General features: G+C 43.2%; 1 protein-coding gene across 2 annotated transcripts in view; it reads right to left on the reverse strand.

Annotated features, from left to right (window-relative positions):
* The window catches only part of kat2a (K(lysine) acetyltransferase 2A), a 62,106-nt gene that overhangs the window by 7,838 nt on the left and 27,010 nt on the right, over window positions 1-27,258 (reverse strand). The window contains exons 12-15 of one of the 2 annotated variants that reach the window (XR_005941306.1): window positions 20,037-20,147; window positions 19,752-19,895; window positions 16,919-17,085; window positions 5,581-5,617 (exon numbers count right to left, since the gene is read on the reverse strand). Coding sequence is in view for 1 of the 2 variants with exons in the window: in XM_041173566.1 (XP_041029500.1) it covers window positions 5,581-5,617; window positions 16,971-17,085; window positions 19,752-19,895; window positions 20,037-20,147 (407 nt within the window). In the remaining variant the exon portion in view is untranslated. The remainder of the gene's footprint in view (window positions 1-5,580; window positions 5,618-16,918; window positions 17,086-19,751; window positions 19,896-20,036; window positions 20,148-27,258) is intronic. The other variant, XM_041173566.1, reaches the window with a different exon arrangement.

Raw genomic sequence — 27,258 nt, forward strand, 5'->3', positions numbered from 1 at the left:
TCCAGCTTCTATGCATCAAGCTGATGTCTACAGGAACTGAAGCTGGGAGGGCTCATTGTGAGTATCCCTGTCCAGGGTGTTGCGTGCTTTGCCTGGGTCTGTTCAAATCTATCTTGTATTACTGTTGCCTTAACGGAGGTGTAATTGGGAGTCAGATTAATTAGGGGAGCTAGGAGTTATCATGGTAGTAATCTACAGACCAATGTATGTGCTTAAAATCTTTTATTTTATTAAAAAATGCTTAATATAGTTTTGTAAAAACAAAAACTTTAAGACTTGGTGGACTTATTACTACTGAATTCAAGGCATGCGTTTAAAATAAAATACAACTTGCAAAAACAGTTGTGCCAGCTGTTTCAAGTTTCCTCTGGGATTTGAGCAGCTCAGCATTTACCATCTGCTGTGCCATAACAATTCCATCACACTCCTGACTTGTGCATGGTGGACAGGCTTTGGGGAGTCAGGTGGTGAGTTACTCCTGTAAGATTCCTAGCCTCTGACCTGTTCTTATAGCTACAGTATTTATCTGGCCAGTGCAGTTCAGTTTCTGGTCAATATTAACTTCCAGAATGTTCTTGGTGGGAGATCCAATGAGGGTAATGCCATGAATGTCAAGAGGCGATGGTTAGATTCCCTCTTATTGGAGATGGTCATTGCCTGGCACGTGAGGCACGAATGCTGGATATTGTCCAGGTCTTGCTGCATTTGGACATGGACTGCTTCAGTACCCGAGGAGTTGCGAATGGTGATGAACATTCTGCAATCATCAGTGAACATCCCCACTTTTGACCTTATGATGGAAGGAATGTCATTGATGAAGCAGCTGCAGATGGTTGGGCCTAGGACACTACCCTGAGGAACTCCTGCAGTGATGTCCCGGGACTGAGATGATTGACCTCCAGCAACCATGACCATCTTCCTTTATGCTAGGTAACAGAGTTTTCCCCCTGACTTCCATTGACTCCAGTTTTGAGGGCTCCTTGATGCCATACTCAGTCAAATGCTTCCTTGATGTCAAAGGCAGTCACTTTCACCTCACCTCTGTAGTTCAGCTCTTTTGTCTATGTTTGAACCAAGGCTGCAATGAGGTCAAGAGCTAGGTGATCCTGGCAGAATCCAAACTGAGCATCAGTAAACAGCTAAGCAAGAGCTGCTTGATAGCATTGTTGATGGCTCTGTCACTTTACTGATGACTGAGAGTAGACTGATCGGGTGGTAATGGGCTGGGATGCATTTGTACTGCTTTCTGTGTACAGGACATACCTGGGCAATTTTCCACATTGAGCAATTTCCCACATTGCCAGATAGATGCCAGTGGTGTAGCTGTACTGGAACAGCTTGGCTAGCGGCGTGACAAGTTCTGGTGCACAAGTCTTCAATACTATTGACAGGACCTATTGACTTTGCAGTACCCAGTGCTTTCAGTCATTTTTTGATATCACATGGAATGAATTGAATTGACTGAAGACTAGCATCTGTGGTGCTGGGGACCTCTGGAGGAGGCTGATATGGATAATCCACTTGGCACTTCTGGCTGAAGATTGTTGCAAATGCTTCAGCCTCATCTTTTGCACTATGTGCTCAGCTCCCCCATCGAGCTTGGGGATATTTGTGGAGCCTCCTCCTCCAGTAAGTTGCTTAATTGTCCGCCACCATTCACAACTGGATGTGGCAGGACTGCAGAGCTTAGATCTGATTCGTTGGTTGTGGGATCGCTTATCCCTGTCAATCGCATGCTGCTTTCACTGTTTGGCATGCATATAGTCCTGTGTTGTAACTTCACCAGGCTGATAGCTCATTTTTAGGTATGCCTGATGCAGTTCCTGGCATGCCCTCCTGTACTCTTCATTGAAACAGGGTTGATCCCCTGGCTTGGTGGTAATGGTAGAGTGGGGATATGCTGGGCCATGAGGTTACAGATTATGGTCCAGTACAATTCTACTGCTGCCGATGGCCCACACATCATGGTTGCCCAGTCTTGAGTTGCTAGATTTGATTGAATGCTATCCCATTTAGCTCGGTGGTAGTGCCACACATGATGGAGGATATCCTCAATGTGAAAGCAGGACTTCATCTTCTCAAGGACTGTGCAGTGGTCACTCCCACCGATACTGTATGGACAGATGCATCTACGGCAGGCAGGTTGGTGAGGATGAGGTCAACTATGTTTTTCCCTCTTGTTGGTTCCCTCAACACCTGTCACAGACCCAGTCTAGCAGCTATGTCCTTTAGGACTCAGCCAGCTCGGTCTGTAGTGGTGCGATCGTGTCACTCTTGGACATTGAAATCACCAACCCAGAGTACATTCTGCACCTGCACCCTTGCTGCTTCCTCCAATTGGTGTTCAACATTGGAGGAGGCACTGATTCACCAGCTGATGGAAGGGGGGGGGGTTGGGGGGGGGGTGGTGGGCTGCAGTATGTGGTAATCAGCAGGAGGTTTCCTTGCCCACATTTGACTTGATGCCATGAGACTTCATGGGGTCTGGAGTCAGTGTTGAGAATGCCCAGGACAACTCCCTCCCGACGACATACCAATGTGTCTCCATCTCTGCTGGGTCTGTCTTGCTGGCAGTTTGATACAACTGAGTGGCCTGCTAGGCCATTTCAGAGGGCATTTAAGAGTCAACCACATTGCTGTGGATCTGGAGCAACATATAGGCCAGAGCAAGGAAGGACAGCAGATTTCCTTCCCTAAAGGACATTAGCGAACAGGATGTTTTTTTAAGGCAATTGATAATGGTTTCATGGTCATCATTAGAATTTTAATTCAATTTTTTTTCAAATCGGATTCAAATTACTCCATCTGCCTATTCAAACCCAGGTCCCCAGAATGTTACCCTGGATTATTAGTCCAGTGACAATACCACTATGACTGATTAACATACATTAGATTGCCGACTAATACAATTTCAGTAGTGAAAGTTAGAAAATATATTTCATTGGTTGTCTGGCAGGTTCAACATTCATGCATGAAAAACTGTTGGTGTAAAGTGTAGCAGTATGAGTAATGAAAAATGAGCTGTGTTTCAGTGTTAAATATTCTTAGTGTACATACATGTTATAAACTTTTAAGCCGCCAGGATGATTGACCAAGAGAGAAATCAATGACTCCCTATGAGGGAACACCACAGCAGGAAGACATGGATCATTCAATTAGGATGGTAAATTAGTATGAAAATAAAGCTTTACTTCGTTTCAGAGGAAGCAAAAAAAAAAGCAATAAATTTGTATGGTTCCTGCACTCAAATATCAATAAACCTAAATACAGTGAAACCTAACATTAAAAGATTTATAAAAACAAAAAAACTGCGGATGCTGGAAATCCAAAACAAAAACAGAATTACCTGGAAAAACTCAGCAGGTCTGGCAGCATCGGCGGAGAAGAAAAGAGTTGACGTTTCGAGTCCTCATGACCCTTCGACAGAACTTGAGTTCGAGTCCAAGAAAGAGTTGAAATATAAGCTGGTTAACGTCAACTCTTTTCTTCTCCGCCGATGCTGCCAGACCTGCTGAGTTTTTCCATTAAAAGATTTATGTTTAAGGGGATCACCATTAAATGTTTATGCATCAAAAACGTTTTTGAAATTGGATTTAAAAGAGGAAATGTTCAGTAACTCTCTTATATTAAACAGACATAACTAATGTTATATTTTTTGTTTATGTACCAATGCTCATGACATCACTGGAAAACAAACCGAGTTACTGCACGGCAAAGCAACTGGGGTTGAGTGTTCAGAAAGTAGATTAGTTATTATCCAGCCCAGAAACTGAACTAGCCACATAAATACTGTGGCTACAACAGCAGGTCAGAGGCTAGGAATTTTGCAGCGAGTAATTCACTTCCTGACTCCCCAAAGTCTGTCCACCACCAACAAGACACAAGTCAGAAGTGTGATGGAATATTCTCCACTTGCCTGGATGTGTGCAGCTCCAACACAAGAAGCTCAACACCATCTAGGACAAAGCAACTCACTTGATTGGCACCCCTTCCACAAACTTTCACTTCCTCCATCATTGCCAAACAGTGTGTACCATCTACAAAATGCACTGACCAAGGCTCCTTAGTCAGCACCTTCCAAACCCACAATCACTACCACCTAGAAAGACAAGGACAGCAGACGCTTGGGAACACTACCACCTGGAAGTTCACCTCCAAGCCACTCACCATCCTGACTTTGAACTATATCACAGTTCCTTCACTGTCGTTGGGTCAAAATCCTGGAACTCGTGCCCTAACAGCACTGTGGGCGTCCCTACATCACATGGACTGCAGCAGTTCAAGGCAGCTCAAGCCACCTTCTCAAGGGCACTTAGAGATGGCAAAAAATGCTGGCCTAGCCAGTAATGCCCACATCCCGTAAATGAATAAAAACATCAGTAATCCATACATCTATCTATAGTTATTAACATAGCAATTTCTTAACTAGGTTCTTTGAAGTTATCAAGAAATTATGATTTTTTTTAATTCATTAAAATTAGCCAGTATTCTTCTGCAAAAATGTGCACCAGATAAATCCAATACTTCAACACCTTCCTTCCATCAGAAGTGGGTCTGTACACTGCAAAGTGTTCATCTCCATTCACAATGCCTGTGATAAGTGGAGTGGCCAATGCCAGCTTATAACAGGGCCAGGAGAACATTCTGACTTGTGCTGACACGTGGCAATTGGCAAGAATTATGTGCATCATGTAAATGTCGGATAAGAACCATCTTTAACTAGAGAAAGTTCTGCCATTACCCCCGACCTTCAACAGCACCAACATTACCAAACCCCAACATCTTCATTAACTACAAGCTGAACTGGTCCAACCCTATCAACATTATGGCCACAAGAGCAGGGAAGAGACTGAGTACAACTATGTGACAACAGCTCACTTTCTGACCCCACAGGACTTTTCCAGCATCTCCACTTGCTTGGTTGAGTGCGGCTCCAATAACACTCAAGAAGCTTGACACCATCTGGAACAAAGTTGCATGATTGCCATCCCATCCATCACCTTAAACATTGACTAAACATCCATCCTAAGCATTCACCACTGACTCATGGTGGCTCACCCAGATGGGTGTAGCCAGAATACTCAAAACTCGGCACTATATAACAGACTGGTTCACCTGATTGATGCTCTCACAAACTCTCTCAATGCCCACCCACACTGTGGCTGTAGTTCATACGATCAACATGGCGCAGCGCACCATCCCCCTCCTGTGAATATCACCGAGGATGACAGGCAGGTGCAACAATATTGTGTCAAGTCACACAGCATGCTGACTTGGAACATTCATCTCCATTCCTTCATCGTAGCTGAATCAATATCCTGGAATTCCCTACCGAACACCATTGAGAGCACAATGTCAGCATTAGGACTGCAGCATTTCAGGGAAAAGGCCACCTGCCATCATTTTCTCCAGACTAGGGTAGGGCAATAAATACAGCTTATTCAGAACTGCCCACATCTGGAGATCATTTTTTTTTAAATCAAGTTTTAAAATACTTTGCATTCAATCTTTTGTCTAAGTTAATTATCATCCAGTCTCAGCTTATATTGATACAAAAAGCCTTTGACAAAGTGTTCTTACCCTTTCTCTTTGCCACTAGGTTTCCATCCAGTTTCCTCTGTTGGAGAGAAAAAGATGTGGATTTTAAAATTTGGGTTAAAGGAAAGAACAAACAATATTCTCGGCATCTGCACATGGTAAACAACTCATTGTCAGACATCAATTTGTCCAAACCGTTACTTCAGTATACTTTTCTCTTTATATTCTATTACAGGATGTGGGCGCCACTGGGAAGGGCAGCATTTATTGCCCATCCCTAATACTTGTGAGAACGCGGCAGTGATCCACTTTCTTGAACTGCTGCAGTCCATGTGGTGCAGGTAAATATAAGTGCTGTTAGGAAGGGAGTTCCAGGATCTTGATCCCATGACAGTGAAGGAACGGTGATATAGTTCCAAGTCAGACGATGTGTGGCTTGGAGGGGAACATGCAGGTGGTGGTGTTCCCATGTGTCTGATGCCCTTGTCCTTCTAGGTAGTAGAAGTCGCAGGTTTGCTGTCAAAGGAGCCTTAAGTGAGTTGCTGCAGTGCACCTTGTATGCAGTGCACACTACAGCCACCATGAGTCGGTGGTGAATGCTTAGAATGGATGTTTAGTCAATGTTTAAGGTGGTGGATGGGATGCCAATCATGCAACTTTGTTCCAGATGGTGCCAAACTTCTTGAGTGTTATTGGAGCCGCACTCAACCAAGCAAGTGGAGAGTATTCCATTACATGCCTCAATGTGCCTTGTTAATGGTGTATAGGCTTTGGGAATCAGTAGGTGAGTTACTCATCTCAAAATTCCAACCCTCTGACCTGCTTTTGTAGCTACAGTATTTATATGGCTGGTTCAGTCCAGAAGGTCATCGATGAAGCGGCTCATTGTGGAGACGAATCCCACCTTCACACTGAGGATACCCTCCATCGTGTTATGTGGCACTACCACCATGGTTCAATGAAGAGCGCAGGAGGGCATGCCAGGAGCAGCACCAGGCATACCTAAAAATGAGGCATCAACCTGGGGAAGCTAGAACACCGGACTAAGCGATCCCACAAGTAATGGATCAGATCAAAGCTTTGCAGTCCTGCCACATCCAATCATGAATGGTGGTGGACAGTTAAACTACTGGAGGAGGTGGCTCCACAAATATCCCCATCCTCAATGGTGGGGGAGCCCAGCACATCAATGCAAAAGATAAGGCTGAAGCATTTGCTACAATCTTCAGCCAGAAGTGCCAAGTGGATGATCCATCTCAGCCTCCTCCGGGGGTCCACAGCATTATAGATGCCAATCTTCAGCCAATTCCATTCACTCCACATGATATCAAGAAATGGCTGAAGGCACTGGATACTGCAAAGACTAAGGGCCCTTACAATATTCCGGCAATAGTACTGAAGACTTGTGTTCTAGAATAACTGGGAGGAGTTTAAACTAATTTGGCAGGGGGAGGGGACACAGAATATTAGCAGAATAGGGACACATCATGATACAGTAAAGCAATCATGTCAGAGGGAGCACAGCTGCATTATGTTTGAAGGGAGTCAGGCAAGGCTGGATGGCCTCTATTTTAATACCAGGAGTATTACAGATAAAACGGATGAGTTAAGGGTGAGGATTGACATGTGGAATTGTGGTATAGTGGTTATCACTGAGACATGGTTGAGGGAGCGACCACAACATGGTACAATTTAAGATTGTTATGGACAAAGAAATAGACAAGTTGCAAAAAAATGTTTTGGATTGTGGAGAGCGGATTTTAGTAAAATAAGGCAGGATCTGGCCAAGGTAGACTGGGGACAGCTACTTGTGGGGAAATCTACAGAGGACCAGTGGGGGGACATTCAAAAAGGAAATGGGGAGGGTACAGGCTCAACAATTCCCTTTAGGGGGATAGGAAGGAGTAACAAACCCAGAGAACCATGGATGACGAGAGATATTCAGGTTACGATGAGAAGGAAAAGAGAGGCTTTTAGCAGGTACAACAGGAGCAAATCAGCACAGGCATTAGTGGAGTACAGACAGTGCAGGGTGGAGCTTAAGAAAGCAATTAGGAGATATGATTAGTGGATATGAGAAAGCTCTGGCTGGTAAAAGTGGGGAAAATCCCAAAATATTCTATAAGTATATCAATGGAAAGAGGATAACCAGGGAAAGAGTAGGGCCCTTAAGGGACCAAGTGGTCAATCTATGGGTGGAGCCAGAGGACATCAATAGAGTGTTGAATGAATACTTCACATCCATCTTCACCCAAGAGAATGAGGATGAAGGTATCGAACTCGGGGTGAGAGACTGCGAGGTTCTTGAGCAAATTGATATAGGGAGTGACAAGGTATTGAAGGCGTTGGCAGGCTTAAAAATGGACAAATCTCCAGGTCCGGATGATTTGTGTCCCAGACTGCTGAGGGAGGCAAGGGAGGAGATCGCAGGGACTCTGACCCAAATTTTTAATTCCTCTCTGGCCTTGGGGGAGATGCCAGAGGACTGGGGAACAGCTAATGTGGTTCTGCTATTTTAAGAAGGGTTGTTGAGAGAAGCCAGGGAACTACAGGCCAGTGAGTCTCACGTCAGCAGTAGGGAAACTATTGGAGAAATTTCTGAAGGAGAGTATCTATCTCCACTTGGAGAGGCAAGGTTTCATCAGGGATAGTCAGCATGGCTTTGTCAGAGGGAGGTCATGCCTAACAAATTTGATTGAATTTTTTGAGGAGGTGACCAGGTGTGTAGATGAGGGTAATGCAGTTGATGTAGTTTATATGGATTTCAGCAAAGCCTTTGACAAGGTCCCACATGGGAGATTTATAAAGAAGGCAAATGCACATGGGATACAGAGTAATTTGGTAAGGTGGATTCAAAATTGGCTTAGTTGTAGGAGACAGAGGGTGATGACAGAAGGGTGCTTTAGTGACTGGAAGCCAGTGTCCAGTGGCGTACCACAGGGATCTGTGCTGGGTCCCGTATTATTCGTCATTTATATAAGGCTGAATGTCTTGGGCTACAGGAAGATATAGACGGGATGTCAAATGGGCAGATAAGTGGCAGAAGGAATTTAACCCTGAAAGATGTGAAGTGATACACTTTGGAAGGAGTAATTTGACAAAGAAGTACTCAATGAACGGCATGACACTAGGAAGTTATGAGGAACAAAGGGACCTTGGCGTGTGTGTCCATGGATCTCTGAAGGCAGAGGGGCATGTTAGTGGAGTGGTGAAAAAGGCATATGGGACACTTGCCTTTATCAATCAAGGCACAGATTACAAAAGTAGGGAGGTCATGTTGTATGGAACCTTGGTGAGGCCACAGCTGGAGTACTGTGTGCAGTTCTGGTCGCCACATTATAGGAAGGATGTGATTGCATTGGAGATTCACCAGAATGTTGCCTGGGATGAAACATTTAAGTTATGAAGAGAGGTTGGATAGACTTGGGTTGTTTTAGTTGAAGCAGAGAAGACTAAGGGGTGACCTGATCGAGGTGTACAAGATTATGAGGGGCATGGACAGGGTGGATAGGGAGCAGCTGTTCCCCTTAGTTGAAGGGTCAGTCATAGGGGGCATAAATTCAAGGTGAGGGGCAGGAGGTTTAGGGGGGATGTGAGGAAAAACCTTTTTCCCCAGAGGGTGGTGACGGTCTGGAATGCACTGCCTGGGAGGGTGGTGGAGGCAGGTTGCCTCACATCCTTTAAAAAGTACCTGGATGAGCACCTGGCATGCCATAACATTCAAGGCTATGGGCCAAGTGCTGGTAAATGGGATTAGGTAGGTAGGTTAGGTGTTTCTCATGTGTCGGTGCAGGCATGATGAGCTGAAGGGCCTTTTCTGTGAACTTGCTGTGCCCCTAGCCAAGCTGAAACAGTACAGCTACAGCACTGGCATCTACCCGGCTACATGAAAAATTGCCCAGGTATGTACTGTACACAAAAAGCAGGACAAATCCAACCTGGCCAATTACCGGCCCATCAGTCTACTCTCAATGATTAATAAAATAACAGAAGGGGTCATCAATAGTGCTATCAAGCAGCATTTGTTTAGCAATAACCTGCTCAATGACTCCCAGTTTGGGTTCAGCCAGGGCCACTCAGCTCCTGACCTCATAACGGCCTTGGTTCAAACATGGACAAAAGAGCTGAACTCCGAGGTGAGGTGAGAGTGACTACCCTTGACATCAAGGCAGCATTTGACGGAGTGTGACATCAAGGAGCCCTAGCAAAACTGGAGTCAATGGGAGTCAGGGGGAAAACTCTCCACTGGTTGGAGTCATAGCTAGCACAAAAGAAAATGGTTATGGATGATGGGTGTCAGTCATCTCAGCTCCAGGGATTCACCGCAGGAGTTCCTCAGGGTAGTGTCCTCAGCCCAACCATCTTCAGCTGCTTCATCAATGACCTTCCTTCCATCTTAAGGTCAGAAGTGAGGATGTTCGCTGATGATTGCACGATGTTCAGCACGATTCACAACTCCTCAGATACTGAAGCACTCCGTCTTCAAATGCAACAAGATCTGGACAATATCCAGGCTTGGGCTGACAAGTGGCAAATAACATTCGCACCACACAAGTGTCAGGCAATGACCCTCTCCAACAAGAGTGTCCAGCCATTGCCCCTTGATGGCATTACCATTACTGAATCCCCCATTATCAACATCCTGGGGGTCAATATTGACCAGAAACTGAACTGGACTAGCCATATAAATACTGTGGCTACAAGAGCAGGTCAGAGGCTAGGAATAGTGTGATGAGTAACTCACCTCCTGACTCCCCAAAGCCTGTCCACCATCTACAAGGCACAAGTCAGGAGTGTGATACTCTCCACTTGCCTGGATGAGTGCAGCTCCCACAACACTCAAGAAGTTTGACACCATCCAGGACAAAGCAGTCCGCTTGATTGGCACCACATCCACAAACATTCACTCCCTCTAACACTGACGCACAGTAGCAGCAGCGTGTACCATTTAGAAGACGCACTACAGGAATTCATCAAGGCTTCTTCGACAGCACCTTCCAAACCCCCAACTGCTACCATCTAGAAGGACAGGGGCAGCAGAAGCACGGGAGCACCGCCACCTGGATGGGTCCCCTCTAAATCATTCACTATCCTGACTTGGAACTATATAGTCGTTCCTTCACTGTTGCTGGGTCAAAATCCTGGAACTCCCTCCCTAACAACACAGTGGGTGTACCTATACCACATGGACTGCAGCAGTTCAAGGAGACAGCTCACCAGCCCCTTCTCAAGGGCCACTAGGGATGAGCAATAAATGCTGGCCCAGCCAGCGAAGCCCAAATCCCATGAATGAATTAAAAAAAAAACCTGAAGATGGTTGGGCCTAGGTCACTACACTGAGGAACTCCTGCAACAATATCCCAGGACTGGGATGTTTGGCCTCCAACAACAACAATCTTTCTTTGTGCTAGTTATGACTCCAATGAGTGCAGAGTTCCCCCCACTATTCCCATTAACCTCTGTTTTGCTAGGGCTCCTTGATGCCACCCACACTCAGTCAAATGTGGTCTTGATGTCATGGGCAGTCACAATCGCTTCCCCTTGAGTTCTACTCTTTTGTCCATGTTTGGACCAAGGCTGTAATGAGGTCAGGAGCTGAGTGCCCTGGCGGGACCCAAACTGAGCTTCAGTGAGCAGGTTATTGCTCTTTAAGTGCCACTTTACAGCAGTTCCCATGACACCTTCCACGATTTTGCTAATGATAGAGAGGCAGCTGATGGGGCAGTAATTGACTGAATTGGATTGGTCCTGCTTTTTGTGGACAGGACAGACCAGGGCAATTTTCCACATTGCCAGGTAGATGTCAGTGTTGTAGCCATATGGAACAGTTTGCCTAGGGGAGCAGCTAGTTCTGAAGCACAAGTCTTCATTACCATTGCCAGGATATGCCAGGACCCATTAAAGTGGCTGAAAACTGACATCTGAGATGTTGGGGACTTCAGGAGGAGGTTGAGATAGATCATCCACTCGGCACTGATGTGCTGGGCTCCCCCATCATTGAGGACGGAGCTACTTATGGAGCCCCCTCCTCCTGTTAGTTATTTATTTGTCCACCACCATTCACAACTGCATGTGGTGGGGCTGGAAAGCTTTGATCTGATCCGTTGGTTGGGGGATCATTTAGCTTTGTCCATCATATGCCGCTTCTGCTGCTTGGCATGCAAACAATCCTTAGATATTAAAGATAAATATCTCAAGGTTTGAGAATGCAAAGCCAATAAGAAAGAAAAATTAATCTCATGGGGTTGTTCCATTGCAAATTATATACATAAAAATGCAGCAACATTAAAATAAACTGCAACTCATATGGCAACTGGAAGCATTGTTCCATGGAATATAAACTGATCAGGTGGTGCACTAACTCCATTGTCATCCAATGTGGCCAAAATGTAAAAGCTGCCTGACCTCCACTGGCATGTTCTTAGGCAGAAAAGCTGGAAGGGGTAAGGGACTCAATGCTGTGAGACAGCAATACTAAAAGAAAAGTTATGTCATTTCATAATGCTCCTTCTGATGGCTAGCTTTGAAGCAAATTGGGATCATTCACCAAAGCGGTAAAAAAATACTATTCATTCAGTGCAGTGACATGGCCAGTTTTAACAATCTCCTCTAGAAGGCCTCAAACCCCACTCGTCCTGGTAACTGCACAATAGGTTGTCACGAAACTATCACATTTTTCATATTAATTTTGTGGGATATTATAAGGTAGGCTTGTGTGTGGTTCTGTGGGTGGCTGATTTAACTGAATTAGAGTCAGATAGACTGCAAGATTGAAATTATCAAAGGAGTAGGTATAAAACAGACTTATGAAATTAAGATGGAGAAGCTAGGATGAGGGTTCCACAGGGTGTGAAGGAAATTTGCATTTTTAGATAAGTGAAGGATTGTGTAATGTTTACAGCTAACAAAGTAAGTGAGGCAAAGCAATAGCTTATTTTTCCCAGAAGTGCTGACCATAATGATGATGAGAATAAATTTCCAAAGACATGTAGAACAATGGGATTTTACACGTTAAAGAGAGAGAAACATATATAAAGAAGGATGGAATGCAATGGGTTCGGCCGTGTAAAATATTGAAAGGTACACCATGTGACACAGACTTGGAAGAAGCCCTAGCCACTCTGAAGAAGTGCTGTTCCAGTAACTAAAGTTCTGTTAAAAGCCTTTGAATTCCACTGTCATGTGGTTGCTGTGGTAGCCTTGCTGGATTACTTACTTTAAATTGAAATCTATTTTGGACTGCTGCCTTAAAGGGGGTGTGTAGTTGGAAGTCAGGTTAATTAGGGCTTTTGTGATTTGTTATAATATCAAGTAACTAATCTTATGCATGTGTTTAAATTTATTTCTTTTATTAATAAATGTTTTTATTTAATTTTTAAATTCACTAAAGGTGTTAGTGGACTCATTACTTCTGAATTCAGGGCACAAATCTTCTTGTAATATATACAAATTGCAAAATTGTTGTAATAGCATGGCCAAGTTTCCCTTGTGGATTTGATCCGCCTGGCACATATCAACTACCATGTTATAACAAGTTAAACACCTGCTGGTGAAATAAATGCTTTCTACTGGTCTATTTTTGCGGCACTCTATTTTTTTCTTTTGCCAGCGGAGATTTTTGAAATACATGTGCATAAACTTCTAACTTTATTAATTACAGCAGCCGGGAACAAGATTTTGGCAGCAGTAAAAACTCCTAGTCTTTAATAGTAGCAGGTCACAGAAAAATGGACCCTGCTAAAAGGCATGGATGTCCCACTGCAAACATTGGGAATCTGGCAGCTCTTCAGCTTCAGACCACAAAAGTAGGAGATGCCTGTGCTGAAGAGTGTTTTGACAGGAATATCCAAGAGAAAGCAGATAGGCATGGTTGCGGGGTGGTGGGGGAGAGGAGGGGTAAAGGTAGGGGACAGTTGGTTTTGTTTCAGAGAATTTTTTTTGGTGATTTTGCATTTAATTCATCAGTGGCTCAAAAAGCAACATTTTTACTGCAAGAAGTTGCAGAAAAATTGTGAAACTAATTTGATTGGTTTGAGAAAAAAGAACCAATTTGGCTCCTCAGTTGTGTACCGGTTCTTCACTGGTGCCTTTTTCTAACTGTTGAGCAAATGGAACTGCTTTTGGTTTGTTTTCACTTAGATGCTAAATGAATACTTTGCAACCATCTTTACCAAGAAAGCAGATGCTACACAGTCCATAGTGACTGAGGAGGAAACTGTGTCACTAGAAGGGTCCAAAATTGGGATAAAATGTTGGTACTTAAAGTCGACAAGGCACTGGGATCGATGAGGTACATCCAAAGATATTAAAGGAAGTGAGAGTGGAAATTGCAGGGACACTGGCCACAATCTCTGTCTTTCCTAGACTCAGGGGAGGTGCCAGAGGACTAGATAATTGCAAATATCACACCCTGTTCACAAAAGGTCGTAAGGATAAGTCCAGCAATTACAAACCAGTCAGTTTAACTTCAGTAGTGAGGAAGCTTCTAGAAACAATTATTTGGTTTACAATTAATAGTTACATGGAAAATTGTGGCTCGATTAGGAAAAGCCAGCATGGATTTCTTGAGGGAAAATCACATTTAACTAATTTGCTGGAGCTTTTGGAAGGGGTAGCAGAGAAGGTTGATGAGGGAAATGCTGTTGATGTGATGTGCATGGACATGTGCAAAGGCATTTCACACTGTGCCACACAACAGACTCGAAAGAAAAGTAATAATTCATGGAATAAAAGGGGCAGTAGCAGCATGGAAACAAAACTGGCTGAGTAATAGGAACCAGCAAGTTAATGGTTGATATTTTTCAGGCTGGAGGAAGGTTTGTAGAGGAGTTCCCCAGGGGTCAGTATTGGAACCCTTGCTTTTCCTGATATATATTAATGATGTAGATCTTAGTGTGCAGGGGACAATTTCAAAGTTTGCGGATGATACAAAACTTGGAAGCATTGTAAGCTGTGAGCAGGGTAGTATAGAACTTGAAAATGACATAGACAAGTTGGTGGAGTGGGCAGATAGGTGGCAGATACAGTTCAATAATGGAGAGGTGTGGTAGGAAGAACATGAAGACACAATATAAGATATGGGGTACAACTCTAAAGGATGTGCAGGAACAGACAAAACTGGGTATATATATGCATAAGTCATTAAAACTGACGGGGCAGATGGAAAGAGTAGTTAATAAAGCATACAGTACCCTAGGCTTTATTAATAATAGCAAAGAGTACAAGAGCAAGGAAGTTGTGCTGAACTTGTATAAGACACTAGTTAGACTTCAACTGGAGTATTGTGTACAGCTCTGGGCACCACACTCTAGGAAGGATGTGACCGGACTGGAGAGTGCAGAAGAGGTTCACAAGAATGGTTCCAGGGATGAGGAACTTCAGTTATGAAATTAGATTGGAGAATTTGGGACTTTCTCCTTGGAGAGGAGAAGAATAAGAGGAGATCTGATAGAGGTGTTCAAAATCATGAGGGGGCTCGACAGAGTAGACAGGGGGAAACTGTTCGTGCTTATAAAGGACGAGAACAAAAGAGCACAGATTTAGGATTTGCAAAAGAAGCAAATGCGATGTAAGAAAAAAATTTTTCACACAGCAAGTGGCTTGGGTCTGGAATGCACTGCCTGGAAGTGCGGTGGAGGCAAGTTCAATTAGGGTATTCCAGAGGGCAATAGATGATTATTTGAATAGAAACAATGTGTAAGGTTATGGGGAAAAGGCATGAGAATGGCACCAAGTCATAATGCTTATTCGTGAGCTGGTGGAGACATGATGGGACAAATGGCCTTCTTCTGTACCGTAACAGTTCTGTGATTCTGAGATCATTATTAGATTATTAACTTGACAGATAATGATCACTTGGGTCAATTTTTTTTTGCTGTTGAGATGTTTGAAATTTATGCAATACTTTATCCTGAAAAGCACTCGTGCTAACTGCAAAACTTAACTATGTGGACAGATATTGGGGTGAACACTTGCTCAAAAGGATGCTGGAATGTTTATAAAATAAAGATGTGCACACAAATGGCAACAGTGGTATCATCAGTCAAAAGATTCAAGAACCAGGTTCCTCAGCTGCAGCAGTCTATTGGTATCAAGTTGCACACCAGCCCAGATTTGGGGAACCTTATTTCATTGATGGACATTAGGGAACACTGGTTCATTTAGGAAATTATTCTAGAAACATGTTCCCAATTTCACAACTTAAGAAAAACATGCATTTACGACCTTTCTTTCACGACCTCAGGATGTCTCAAAGTACCTTACAGCCAATGAAGCATTTTTGAAGTGTAGTCACTGCTGTAATATACAGGTTTCAGCAGCTAATTTGCGCACAGCAAGCTCCCACAAAAAGCAATGGGATAATGACCAGATAATCTGTTTTGTGAGATGTTGATTAAGGGATAAATATTGGTCAAGACACTGGGGATAAATAACTTCCTTGTTCTTCAAAATACTGCCATGCTATCCTTTACAACCACCATGGGATCCCTTACAACTGACAGGGCCGCAGTTTAACTGGAAAACGTCACCTCCCACAATGCAGCACTCCCTTGGTACATCTCTGGAGTGTCAGCCTAGGTATGTGTGTTCAACTCCGTGGAGTGGGAGTTGAATCCACAACATTCTGGCTCAAGAGATGAGAATGCTACCAACTAAGCTACAGCTGACATGGCAAACAAACAGTATAGTATTTAAGTTCTGCAACCCTTTCTACTGGAACTCAATTGGGATATAACACATTAATGTTTTTTCTATTTCTGAGATGCATAGTTGGGGTGCTGAAGAATATTTTTTCATACTCCCATTATCTCTCACATAGTCCTCATCATTACTCATGTAATCCCAAGAAACCAGTGTCCAGGAAATCTCATTTACAGCAAAATAGGAGCAGAAATAGGACATTCAGTTCCATGAGCCTGTTCTGTCATTGAATTAGATAATGGCTGGCCTATGTCTCAACTGCATCTATCTGCTTTTGTTCTAGAAAACTCTTATCTAACAAAAATCTATCAATCTCAATTTTGAAATTTTCAATTAACCCCATTTCATTGATGGATATGACAGACTGGCAGAGTAGGGGACATTGATTTACTTAGGAAAGTACTTTAGCCTCACATTACCTCTCCTACCCTTCTGACAAATGTTTTGCCAGGTGCTTAATCACATTCCAAAATTGTTGATAGTCAGTCCTCATTGCCTCCATTAACAGTTCACTCCATTCATTTACCACCATCTGCATATTAACTACAACTTATTTATATCTTGTTCAAAGATCAAGACTACTTTTGAGCAGATCACATATATTGCTGCATTGTGTTTACCATACACTTCCTGCATAATGATATCTATTGTATCTATTACATTCCCATGATTAATGTACCTTCAGTGTTTCTATGCATTCTGCATTCACTCTTCTGAAATGGAACACTTACGAATTCCAGGTATACTCTCTATGGGTATTTGCCGAACTCCTTCCTTGAAACAGGTAAGACCAGGGTAAACCTTCCGAATCTGTGCTTGCTTTCTCTCAATCAGCTTCTTTATGATCTGTATGGGAGGCAGAAGTTTATTAGGGATTCAGTTAGAACTGGCTGTAAATATGGAATATTAGTTTATTTCTGGAACTGAGAGTGATATGCCTAGGGCCAAAAAAAGTGCTTTCCACATTCTGCAACTGCTGTACAATATTCCGTTTATTGTCAAAGTGTCGCTAACGCGGAACATGAATCATTTTAAATGGTCTTTATTATTTGTGTATTATTGATTTATTCAATGGGTGCTCAACAGCTGACAAGCTCACTTTCATGGCTTCAATTCCTCCTGTAGTTCAACAATTTTTCTTGTCTGTGCATGAATTCTGTTGGATATGTAATTGTGCAGTCCAAAATGCTATAGTTGTTGCACAATGTTACTTACAAATGATGCCAACAACTACACCAAAAATAAGCTATAGAGAAAATGAGGATTTCTTTTGGTTCCCAACAGCAACTCTAGATAAATATTAAATATCTACGTTTGTCACAAAATTATAATAATTCTTATAATATTATTGTGATTTATTGTAAAAGGTTAATAGGGGCTTTGGATAGTTTCTCGATGGCCAGGGTTTTTCATTGGTCGAGCGAGCTCAGCGGGAGTGGGTGGGGATGGACGTGGAGCCGACTGTCGCCTGCAATCGGCTCCGCACCGCGATTTCATGTGGGCCCGCACACTACCTGTGCAGGCGGGCGGGCAGGAGGGGAGTTGGGTCCAGAGGAGATTGTTAAAAAAAATACAGTAAAGATTTAATGAAACGTCTATGACTGTGTCACATGAGATGGGACATGTTTTCATTTTTCAAAGAAAGTTTTTATTTAAGTTGTAATAGCTTTAGGAAACCTCATCCGCTCGTGGATGAGGTTTCCTAAAAAATTTAAAGGCCACTTGGCCTTTTCGCCTGCCTGCCAACCATTAGGTTGGACGGGCAGTGTAAATTTTAAATTAATTCGTTCGTTAATGGCCTTAATAGGTCTTTCAATTAGCAGTGGGCGTGCAGCTGGCTCCGGCACGCGCCTGCCAAACAAAATATCGCGAGACAGCCCAATGATGTCAAGGCACACGCCTGACGTCATCGCGCGCCCTTTTACATGTGTCGAGCCCACCCCCGCATGCTGAATGTAAAATTCTGGTGTGTGTATGTATGTATATGTTTGTGTACGTATGCGTGTGTATGAACATGTTTGTTTGTGTGTGTGTGTGAGAGAGAGAGAGAGAAAGAGAGATTTAACTGAACTGGAGATAGCTGGTCTGAAGGCTTTGACTCATCAAAACAGCTAGGTTTGAAATGCGAAATACGTGAATATGGCTGAAGCCTTAGAACGAAAGGTGAAGAGAATTTGCATTTTTATATAAATCAAAGCAATTTGAATTTCAAAGAAATGGTAGGATGTTTACACTGGCCAGAGAAGCTAGGCTAAGCAGTGTGTTTATTTTTCCCAAAAGTTACTGACAATATTAGCACCATGAAAAGATTTATATTATGAAGAAGTTAAAGTCCAAAGACATTTGAGAACAATGGAATTTACATTAAAAGGGAGAAACATGTATAAAGGAGAATGACGCTGTGTTTTAGGGAAGTTATTATAAGATCTACCAGAAGTTGTGAGAAGCCTCCAGTATTTGTGCATTAAGTCTGCTGTCTGCAGAAACCAAAAAGCCACTTTGAATTTTACCATCGAATATTGTATTGACTTGCCTGGATCTGTTTAAAATCTATTTTTTTTACGGTTGCCTTAATGGGGGTGTAACTGGAAATCCAATTAATTAGGGGTTTTAGGAGTTACAATAGTAGTAATTTATAGACATATGTCTGTGCTTGAAATCTTTTCTTTTGTTAATAAATGTTTATTTTAGTTTATTTTTAAAAATCTCTGAAATCTTGGTGGACTTATTACTTCTGAATTCAGGGCAGGCATCTCAAAATAAATACAAATTGCAAAACCATTGTGACCACATGATCAAGTTTCCATCACGGATTTGATCCGCCAGGCACACGTAATCTGCCACGTCATAACAAACTGGGGCTCTTTGCAGGGTATTTGAAATTCCTTGATTGAGTCATACGGGTTCGAAACATTAACTCTGTTTCTCTCGCCACAGATGCTGTCAGGCCTGCTAATGTTTCCAGCATTTTCTGTTTTTATTTCAGATTTCCAGCATCCGCAATATTTTGCATTTACCATATTTCAGTTTGCCATTTTAAATCACATGTTTATCTCCTTATTTTGCTAATTTCCATTTTAAACTAATATTCATATTTATAAGGAAACTGCCTATATGAACTTATCACTGTAATGACGCCCTCCTGCCAGTGATGGTGTTGCTGCTCCTCCATTGGGAGGAGAATGCAATTACAATATGATGAGTTTATATGGTTTTATTATAAATGTGGGTATAAGGATTTCTAACCAAAGAAAGGAACAAGAAGTTCATGAAGATTTAAAATTTTTAAAATGTAAAAAGAATGCATAATTAATATTATAAAGAATGGTTAGATCAATGGAAGTATTAAGCCTGGCAGTGAAGCCCTATTTGCCTTCTTTGGTTCAATTACTGCCTTGTATTCAATGAACACATCTATTATCCGATATTACTGTGCATCTAAGTCAAATATACAAAAATGAAGGCCTCTAGCAATAGAAATAACGCTTCTCAAGTGGGTTTCCTGGCCTTACCTCTTTCTGCTTCTTGATAATGTGTGATAATTCCGTGTAAGGGATTCTGGGATTAAGCTCACATTCCATCAATGTTGCTCCTTCATAATCCTTGATGTAGCCCACATACCGACTTTTGGGAACTTTTATGTCCTTTGAAAATCCCTGAAGGGAGACAAAATGAAGCATCAAAAAGTTATATTCAATTGCTTTTCTTAAATGGCTATTATGCCTTGAAGTCATCAGATTTTTCTGTTTAGTCTGACAGAGGGAGAGATAAAGCAATGAGATGAAGAAGAGCAGTACCTGCTTTTTGAAGTAGCCAATGGCATATTCATCAGCGTACGTCAGGAAATGCAGAATGTTGTGCTTAATGTGATATTCTTTCAGGTGATTCATCAAATGTGTCCCGTAACCCTGCCACATGGAAATATTATATATCAATATTTAATCCCATGCATTTACTGATGTTTCTATGTGGGAACTTATCATTGTAAAGCTTCAGCGAAAGCCTCATCCCAACTCCCAGGATCAAACTGGTGCAAAGCAGTGTGTCTCATTGAAATTTCAACTACTGTATTAAGAACAGAATCAGAAGTACAAAACCAGATTCAAGAATAAACAGTCGTGATAATTATCTAAGAAATTAATGCATTGGTAGGATGATGGACAAAACCTATAAAGTCCACACCACGTATTTTTCTCAAATGATTATGATATGTTAAAAGAAAACTACAATAACTTGAATTTCTATTACACTAATCATAAATAAATTATCCCAAGGCATTTTGCAAAGGTATGAAGCAAAAGCAGATGCTGGGCTGAAAGGGGAGTTGAAAGAAAGGGTAAGCAAAAAGCTTGGTCAAAGAGGTGGGCTTAAGGATTTTGAAGGACAAAAGGGAGAGGCACAGGGTATTAAGGAGAGGATTACAGAGCATGGGCACAAATGGCTGAAGGCAAGGAGTGGGGGTGGTTGAGGCAGGGAATGCAAGAGGCCAGAATCAGAGGAAGAGCATTTGGATCTTCAAGGGACTATGGTGCTGGAACGGAAAAGGCCCTGGACAGACATAAACAGAAAGTTATGAATATTGCTGAAAAAAGAGATGTCGAAGCTTTTTGTCATGTCCCCTTTCTCTGTACTACCAAACGACAAAAGATAAGAATCTTAATTTAATAAATTGGGGAACCAGGAGAAAATCAATGAAAACAGGGCTGATGGCTAAGCTGTACGGCAAAGCAGAGCTGTGGATGAGCTGAATTTACAGGTGATGAAGTATGATAAAAACTGGCCTGCAGAGCGCTGGAATAATTTACAGTGCTGGAGACAATGTATGTCTGAGGATTTCAACAGCAGCAAATCGGCTCAGGTAAGGACAGAACCAGGCATTGGTAGAGGTGGAAGTAGGGAGACCTAGGATAGAGGGGATACAGGATTGGACTTCATCTCTGGGCTTAACAGGATGGCAAGAGTGTGAACTGTCTAATTCACCATGAGACTACGGCCAGGGATGGGATCAAAATAAGGACTTTGGTCTCCTCACAGCTTAGCCTGAAGAATTTGCAGGTGATCCAGGACTGAATGTTGGACAAGCACTCTGACAGCACAGAGGCAGGGTCAAGAAAGGTAAAGCTGGGTATTATTAGTATACACTGTGAAATTCCAAAGGCAAGTGAGTAAGAAAGGGATCCAGTCTTAACTTCTTCCAGACAGAGCTTTATTCCAACTCACATAAACTCCATCACAGATCATCACCTGCTTCTCCTTTAAATGCACCAAGTGACTGCTTAACCAATTAAAATCTAATTACTAATTTAATCACCTGTTGACTATTAACAACAAATAATCCTATCCTAACATACACAGGCAACTGAGCTTGGCCTAAATAGCCAAGTGGTTATGGTACTGGGTTTATAACCCCAAGATCAGGAGTTCAAATCTCACAATGGCAAACTATGAAACAATGTAACTTCATCTGAAACAGATGGAAACAGGTTTACTCAAAAAGAGTATCAGGAGTTCAAATCTCACAATGACAAACTATGAAACATGTAACTTCATCTGAAACAGATGGAAACGGGTTTATTCAAAAAAGAGTATCAAGAGTTCAAATCTCACAATGGCAAACTATGAAACAACATCTGAAACAGATGGAAATGGGTTTGTACTTGAAAGAGTTACAACACTTCAAAAAAGTAGCTTGGCCTGAATAGCCAAGTGGTTATGGTACTGGGTTTGTAACCCCAAGATCAAGAGTTCAAATCTCACAATGGCAAATTATGAAACAATATAACTTCATCTGAAACAGATGGAAACAGGTTTGTACTCAAAAGAATTACAAAGAACAGGGAAGTTAAAAAACAAGCTGGCCATCATACTTATAAGGCTTGGCCTAAGTAGCCAAGTGGTAATGGTACTGGGTTTGTAACCCCAAGATCAAGAGTTCAAATCTCACAATGGCAAACTATGAAACAATGTAACTTCATCTGGAACAGATGGAAATGGGTTTGTACTCGAAAGAGTTACACAGGTGCCATGTTTCAGCAAATTCTGGACCAATATTTTAAAGGCTTGGCCTAAATAGCCAAGTGGTTATGGTACTGGGTTTGTAACCCCAAGATCAGGAGTTCAAATCTCACAATGACAAACTATGAAACAATGTAACTTCATCTGAAACAGATGGAAAGGGGTTGCTTGGCCTAAATAGCCAAGTGGTTATGGTACTGGGTTTGTAACCCCAAGATCAGGAGTTCAAATCTCACAATGACAAACTATGAAACATGTAACTTCATCTGAAACAGATGGAAATGGGTTTGTACTCAAAAGAGTTATATGGCTGGGAGATGCTTGGCCTAAATAGCCAAGTGGTTATGGTACTGGGCTTGTAACCCCAAGAAAAGCTTGGCCTAAATAGCCAAGTGGTTATGGTACTGGGTTTGTAACCCCAAGATCAAGAGTTCAAATCTCACAATGGCAAACTATGAAACAATGTAACTTCATCTGAAACAGATGCAAACGTGTTTGTACTTGAAAGAGTTACAGTACATTTTTTAAAAGTTTAAAAGATTATCAAGAGTTCAAATCTCACAATGGTAGACTATGAAACAATCTAACTTCATCTGAAACAGATGGAAACGTGTTTGTACTCGAAAGAGTTACAGAGACCATTTGCTATCTTCCGTCAGGTGCACGGCCTGAAGTATGACGTGCAGCTCCTGTTTATAGAACAGATGGGCCTCGGTGGCTCCTTGCAGGCGTTGCCCGTCTTTTACCAGGACCTGATCAAAGTCTGGAAAGTGGTCGCCTTGCGACGCAGCTCTCCCCCGTCAGGAGTAACGGCTATCGTCAGAGAGCCGCTGCTCAGGAATCCGCCCCTCCGTCCTTTTCAGTGGTTGGCGGAGAGGAGGGCTGAATTAGGGGCTGTGCCTGATTTATCCCAATTTTGTTGATTTGGTTTAATTGGTTTCAATTTAAAAGATTATCAAGAGTTGAAATCTCACAATGGCAAACTATGAAACAATGTAACTTCATCTGAATAGGAACAGATGGAAATGTGTTTGTACTCGAAAGAATTACTCCTTTCGGCTTACGCCGATGACGTGCTCCTTATGTTTAGTGACCCGGCTGACCTGCGGAGGATGCGCGAGTGCCAGGAGGTCTACTCTGCCGCTTCTTCTGCCAGGATCAACTGGGAGAAATGTTCTGGACTCCTGGTCGGTCAGTGGCAAATGGATCCCCTTCCCGAGGAGCTCAGGCCTTTCATCTGGAGCAGGACCAGCCTCCTCTACCTGGGGGTCCATCTCTGCCCTGCTGAGGAATCCTGGCCGGCAAACTGGCAGGAACTGGAGACGAAAGTCACCGCTCGCCTGTGGCGCTGGACAGGACTGCTCCGAGTGCTATCTTACCGGGGTCGAGTTCTGGTCATAAACCAGCTGACCGCCGCCATGTTGTGGTATCGACTGGTCACTTTGACCCCTCCCCCGGACTTTGTCACAAGAATCCAGAAATTGTTAGTCGACTTCTTCTGGGACAAAAGATTGCACTGGGTCGCTGCTGAGGTTCTGAGTCTCCCGCTTAGGGAGGGTGGTCAGGCGCTAGTGTGCCTATGCACACAGGTGGCGACTTTCCGCCTTCAGACCCTGCAGCGATACCTCTACGTCGAGCCTCCTCCTAGATGGTGTGCCCTGATGACGTATTTATTCCGTCAGGTGCACGGCCTGAATTATGACGTGCAGCTCCTGTTTATAGAACAGATGGGCCTCGGTGGCTCCTTGCAGGCGTTGCCCGTCTTTTACCAGGACCTGATCAAAGTCTGGAAAGTGGTCGCCTCGCGACGCAGCTCTCCCTCGTCAGGAGTAGCGGCTATCGTCAGAGAGCCGCTGCTCAGGAATCCGCCCCTCCACCCTTTTCAGTGGTTGGTAGAGAGGAGGGCTGTGGCCGCAGGAGTGACCAGGATCGGGGACGTGCTGGGAGGCGGAGGACTGGGCTGGATGCTCCCGCAGGAGTTGGCGTGTCACGCGTCTTTGAGTGTCCAGGTCGCAGCCGATGCCATCCAAGACCTGAGAACGGTCGTGCTCGGACCCGTCGTTATTTTGGGTCTTGAGGTGGCCCAGGTGCGCGGTGGTCTTCCATCTGAACGTTCCCCTGTTCAGACAGAATTCCACATTGGCCCCAAGCCCCGAACCCTCCCTCGGGTGCTGGTGCCCCGCAATATGAGCCGCCTCGGGGACATGCCCTCTGTGCCTTTTGGCACGGCAAAGAGGGGCTTTTTGTACGGACTGCTGCTGCACACCTTCCATTTTCTCGCCCTTGTCCGCCGCCCGGACACGCCCTGGCGTGCCTTGTTGCCGTTCGGTGGCGGAGGCCCCCGATGGGAGGCCCTCTACGGAGGTGTCCTCCCCCTTTCTATCGGGGACCTGGGTTGGAGGGTGTTGCATGCAGCAGTCCCCTATAATAAGAGGATGCATAGGTTCACGGACTCTCAGGACACGTGCACTTTTTGCGGTCTTGTGGAGTCCGTGGACCATGCATATATAGGGTGTTGTAGGCTGCACTCCCTTTTTAGTTATTTGAAAAACCTTTTATTGATGTTTTGTTTGCACTTCAGACCCACGCTCCTGATCTATGGGCACCCGGTGCGGAAGGGGTTCGGGAAGGAGGAGGACCTCCTCGTGAACCTGCTCCTGGGCCTGGCCAAGTTGGCCATTAACAGGTCCAGGCAGTGGGCGATCGACGGGGGAGTCCCGCCCGATTGTTTGTCCCTCTTCCGCGGCTACGTTCGCTGCCGGATGTCCCTGGAGAGGGAGCACACGGTGTCTGCTGACATGCTCGAGGCCTTCTGTGCTCGGTGGGCACCACGGGGACTGGGGTGTTTTGTTGACCCCTTTAATCACATTTTGATTTAAAGTTTGTAAGGTTCCTTTAAATTTTGTACTTGGTTTTACAGCTGACCTGAATTAGGGGCTGTGCCTGATTTATCCCAATTTTGTTGATTTTGTTTAATTGGTTTCAATTAAAAGATTATCAAGAGTTCAAATCTCACAATGGCAAACTATGAAACAATGTAACTTCATCTGAAACAGATGGAAACGCGTTTGTACTCGAAAGAGTTACACGGGGAACTGAGCTTGGCCTAAATAACCAAGTGGTTATGGTACTGGGTTTGTAACCCCAAGATCAAGAGTTCAAATCTCACAATAGCAAACTATGAAACAATGTAACTTCATCTGAATAGGAACAGATGGAAACGTGTTTGTACTCGAAAGAGTTACACAGGGAACTGACACCAAATCTGTAGCCGGACTCGCCGAAGAGCAGCATGTCAATGTGGAAGACAAAGGAGCCTAAGATAAATCAGAAGGTAATAGTGCTTTGCTAAAGGTGTGTTGGCTATAATTGGATGGCAGAAATAGAATCAAACATGGACGGTCTCGCTGAAGTAAATAATGGACCAGCGGTGTTGGAAAATAATGGTGGTCAAATGTGTCAAAAGCTGCACAAAAGCCAAGGAGCGATAATGCACCACAGTTACAGAGAACATTTGTGACTTTTTCTAGGGATGTTTTGGTGTTGTGGGACAGGAAGAGTAGCATGAATCTATGAATTTGACAACCATTTCAATTTCTTGATATATGTTGAAATTTGTACAAAGGCATGCCACATAACGGTGATCCTTGACAATCATGGCTGCCAAATTTTATAGTGTTTATTGCTTGAGGGGAGAAAGCAATCGTGTAAAATATATGCAGTTTTAAAATGCAAAACATCTCTATATTTGGAGACACGATCTGTTCTAGATTTTTTTTGCTTTTACTGTTTGCATATTAATATTAGCATTTAGCACTGTATTCACTAACTGATTTGTGAGATATATTGCACATTATGTAAAGTTTGGAATAATCTTTATTGTTCCAATAAAACATTGATAATGTCTGGATGAACATTAATTGTAAAATTGCATCAACATTCCTTGTGCAGAATTCCCAGACATGTGAGCATTCCCTTGAAAAGCTAAGAAAAGGTTAATGCTTCCTTTCCCTGCTCCCTCTAAGATACAACGGCCTGAATTTTTCAGGCAGCGGGCAGGCTCGGCGGGAGCGGGCGGTCATAGAGCCAATCGCCACCCGCGATCAGCTCCATGCTGCCATTTTACGCAGGCGGGCAAATGAAGGCCCACACAGCGTAAGACATGAGCCATAGCGCTCAGTGCTACCTGTGCGAGCGGGGGCAGGAGGGAGAGTCAGGGACATTGCGAAAGAGCGTTCTCAGAGCTGCCTCAGGGAGATTGAGTTGATATTGAAATAATTAAATAAATGGAGGAAAAATGTCATTAAACATGCCCCCTCATGTGACTGTGTCACATGAGATGGGACATGTTTTTATGTTTAGGGAAAATTTTTTATTTACTTAAAAGCTTTAGGAAACCTCATCCCGCTCGTGGATACATAACATCTTTACGTTGGAGCCACAATGCGTTTTAGATGCTGACAGTCAATTGCGTTGTTTTCTTTTGTTGTCTGCATTTTAACACTGGCTTGTTGGCACTGTGTTCACTGCCTGCTTTATGAGATATGCTATGTACTGTGCTAAGTTTAGAATTAGCTTTCTCGTTTGAGGCAAACAAGTTGGGGAAAGATGAAAGAAGCAATTAGCAGGAATTAAGCTTGACTGTCATGGGTCATAGGTCAACTCTGACTCCTTCCACTATCACCTTAAATCACTTAAAATTTCACTGCTCATTTTTCAGTGTGATGTATAACTGTAACTACTGTAATAAAAAAATACATAGCTAAAAGATGTAACATCTTCAGTACCTATTCACAGTAGACCCCCAGCATTGTTAGTACCCTTGATAAATGGTTTACTTGCAGTGGGGGAGGAGAGGAGGGATGGGGGAAAGAGACAAAGAGTGAGATACAGATATACAACACTCTTAAAGGAGTTTTTACATAGACCTGCAGTGAGAGCTAACAGAGCTAAACACAATACGCACAAGGACATTATTTTTGGATTTAAACAAAAGAGCAACAA

Source organism: Carcharodon carcharias, chromosome 23, assembly GCF_017639515.1.
Source record: "Carcharodon carcharias isolate sCarCar2 chromosome 23, sCarCar2.pri, whole genome shotgun sequence".
NCBI lineage: Eukaryota > Metazoa > Chordata > Chondrichthyes > Lamniformes > Lamnidae > Carcharodon > Carcharodon carcharias.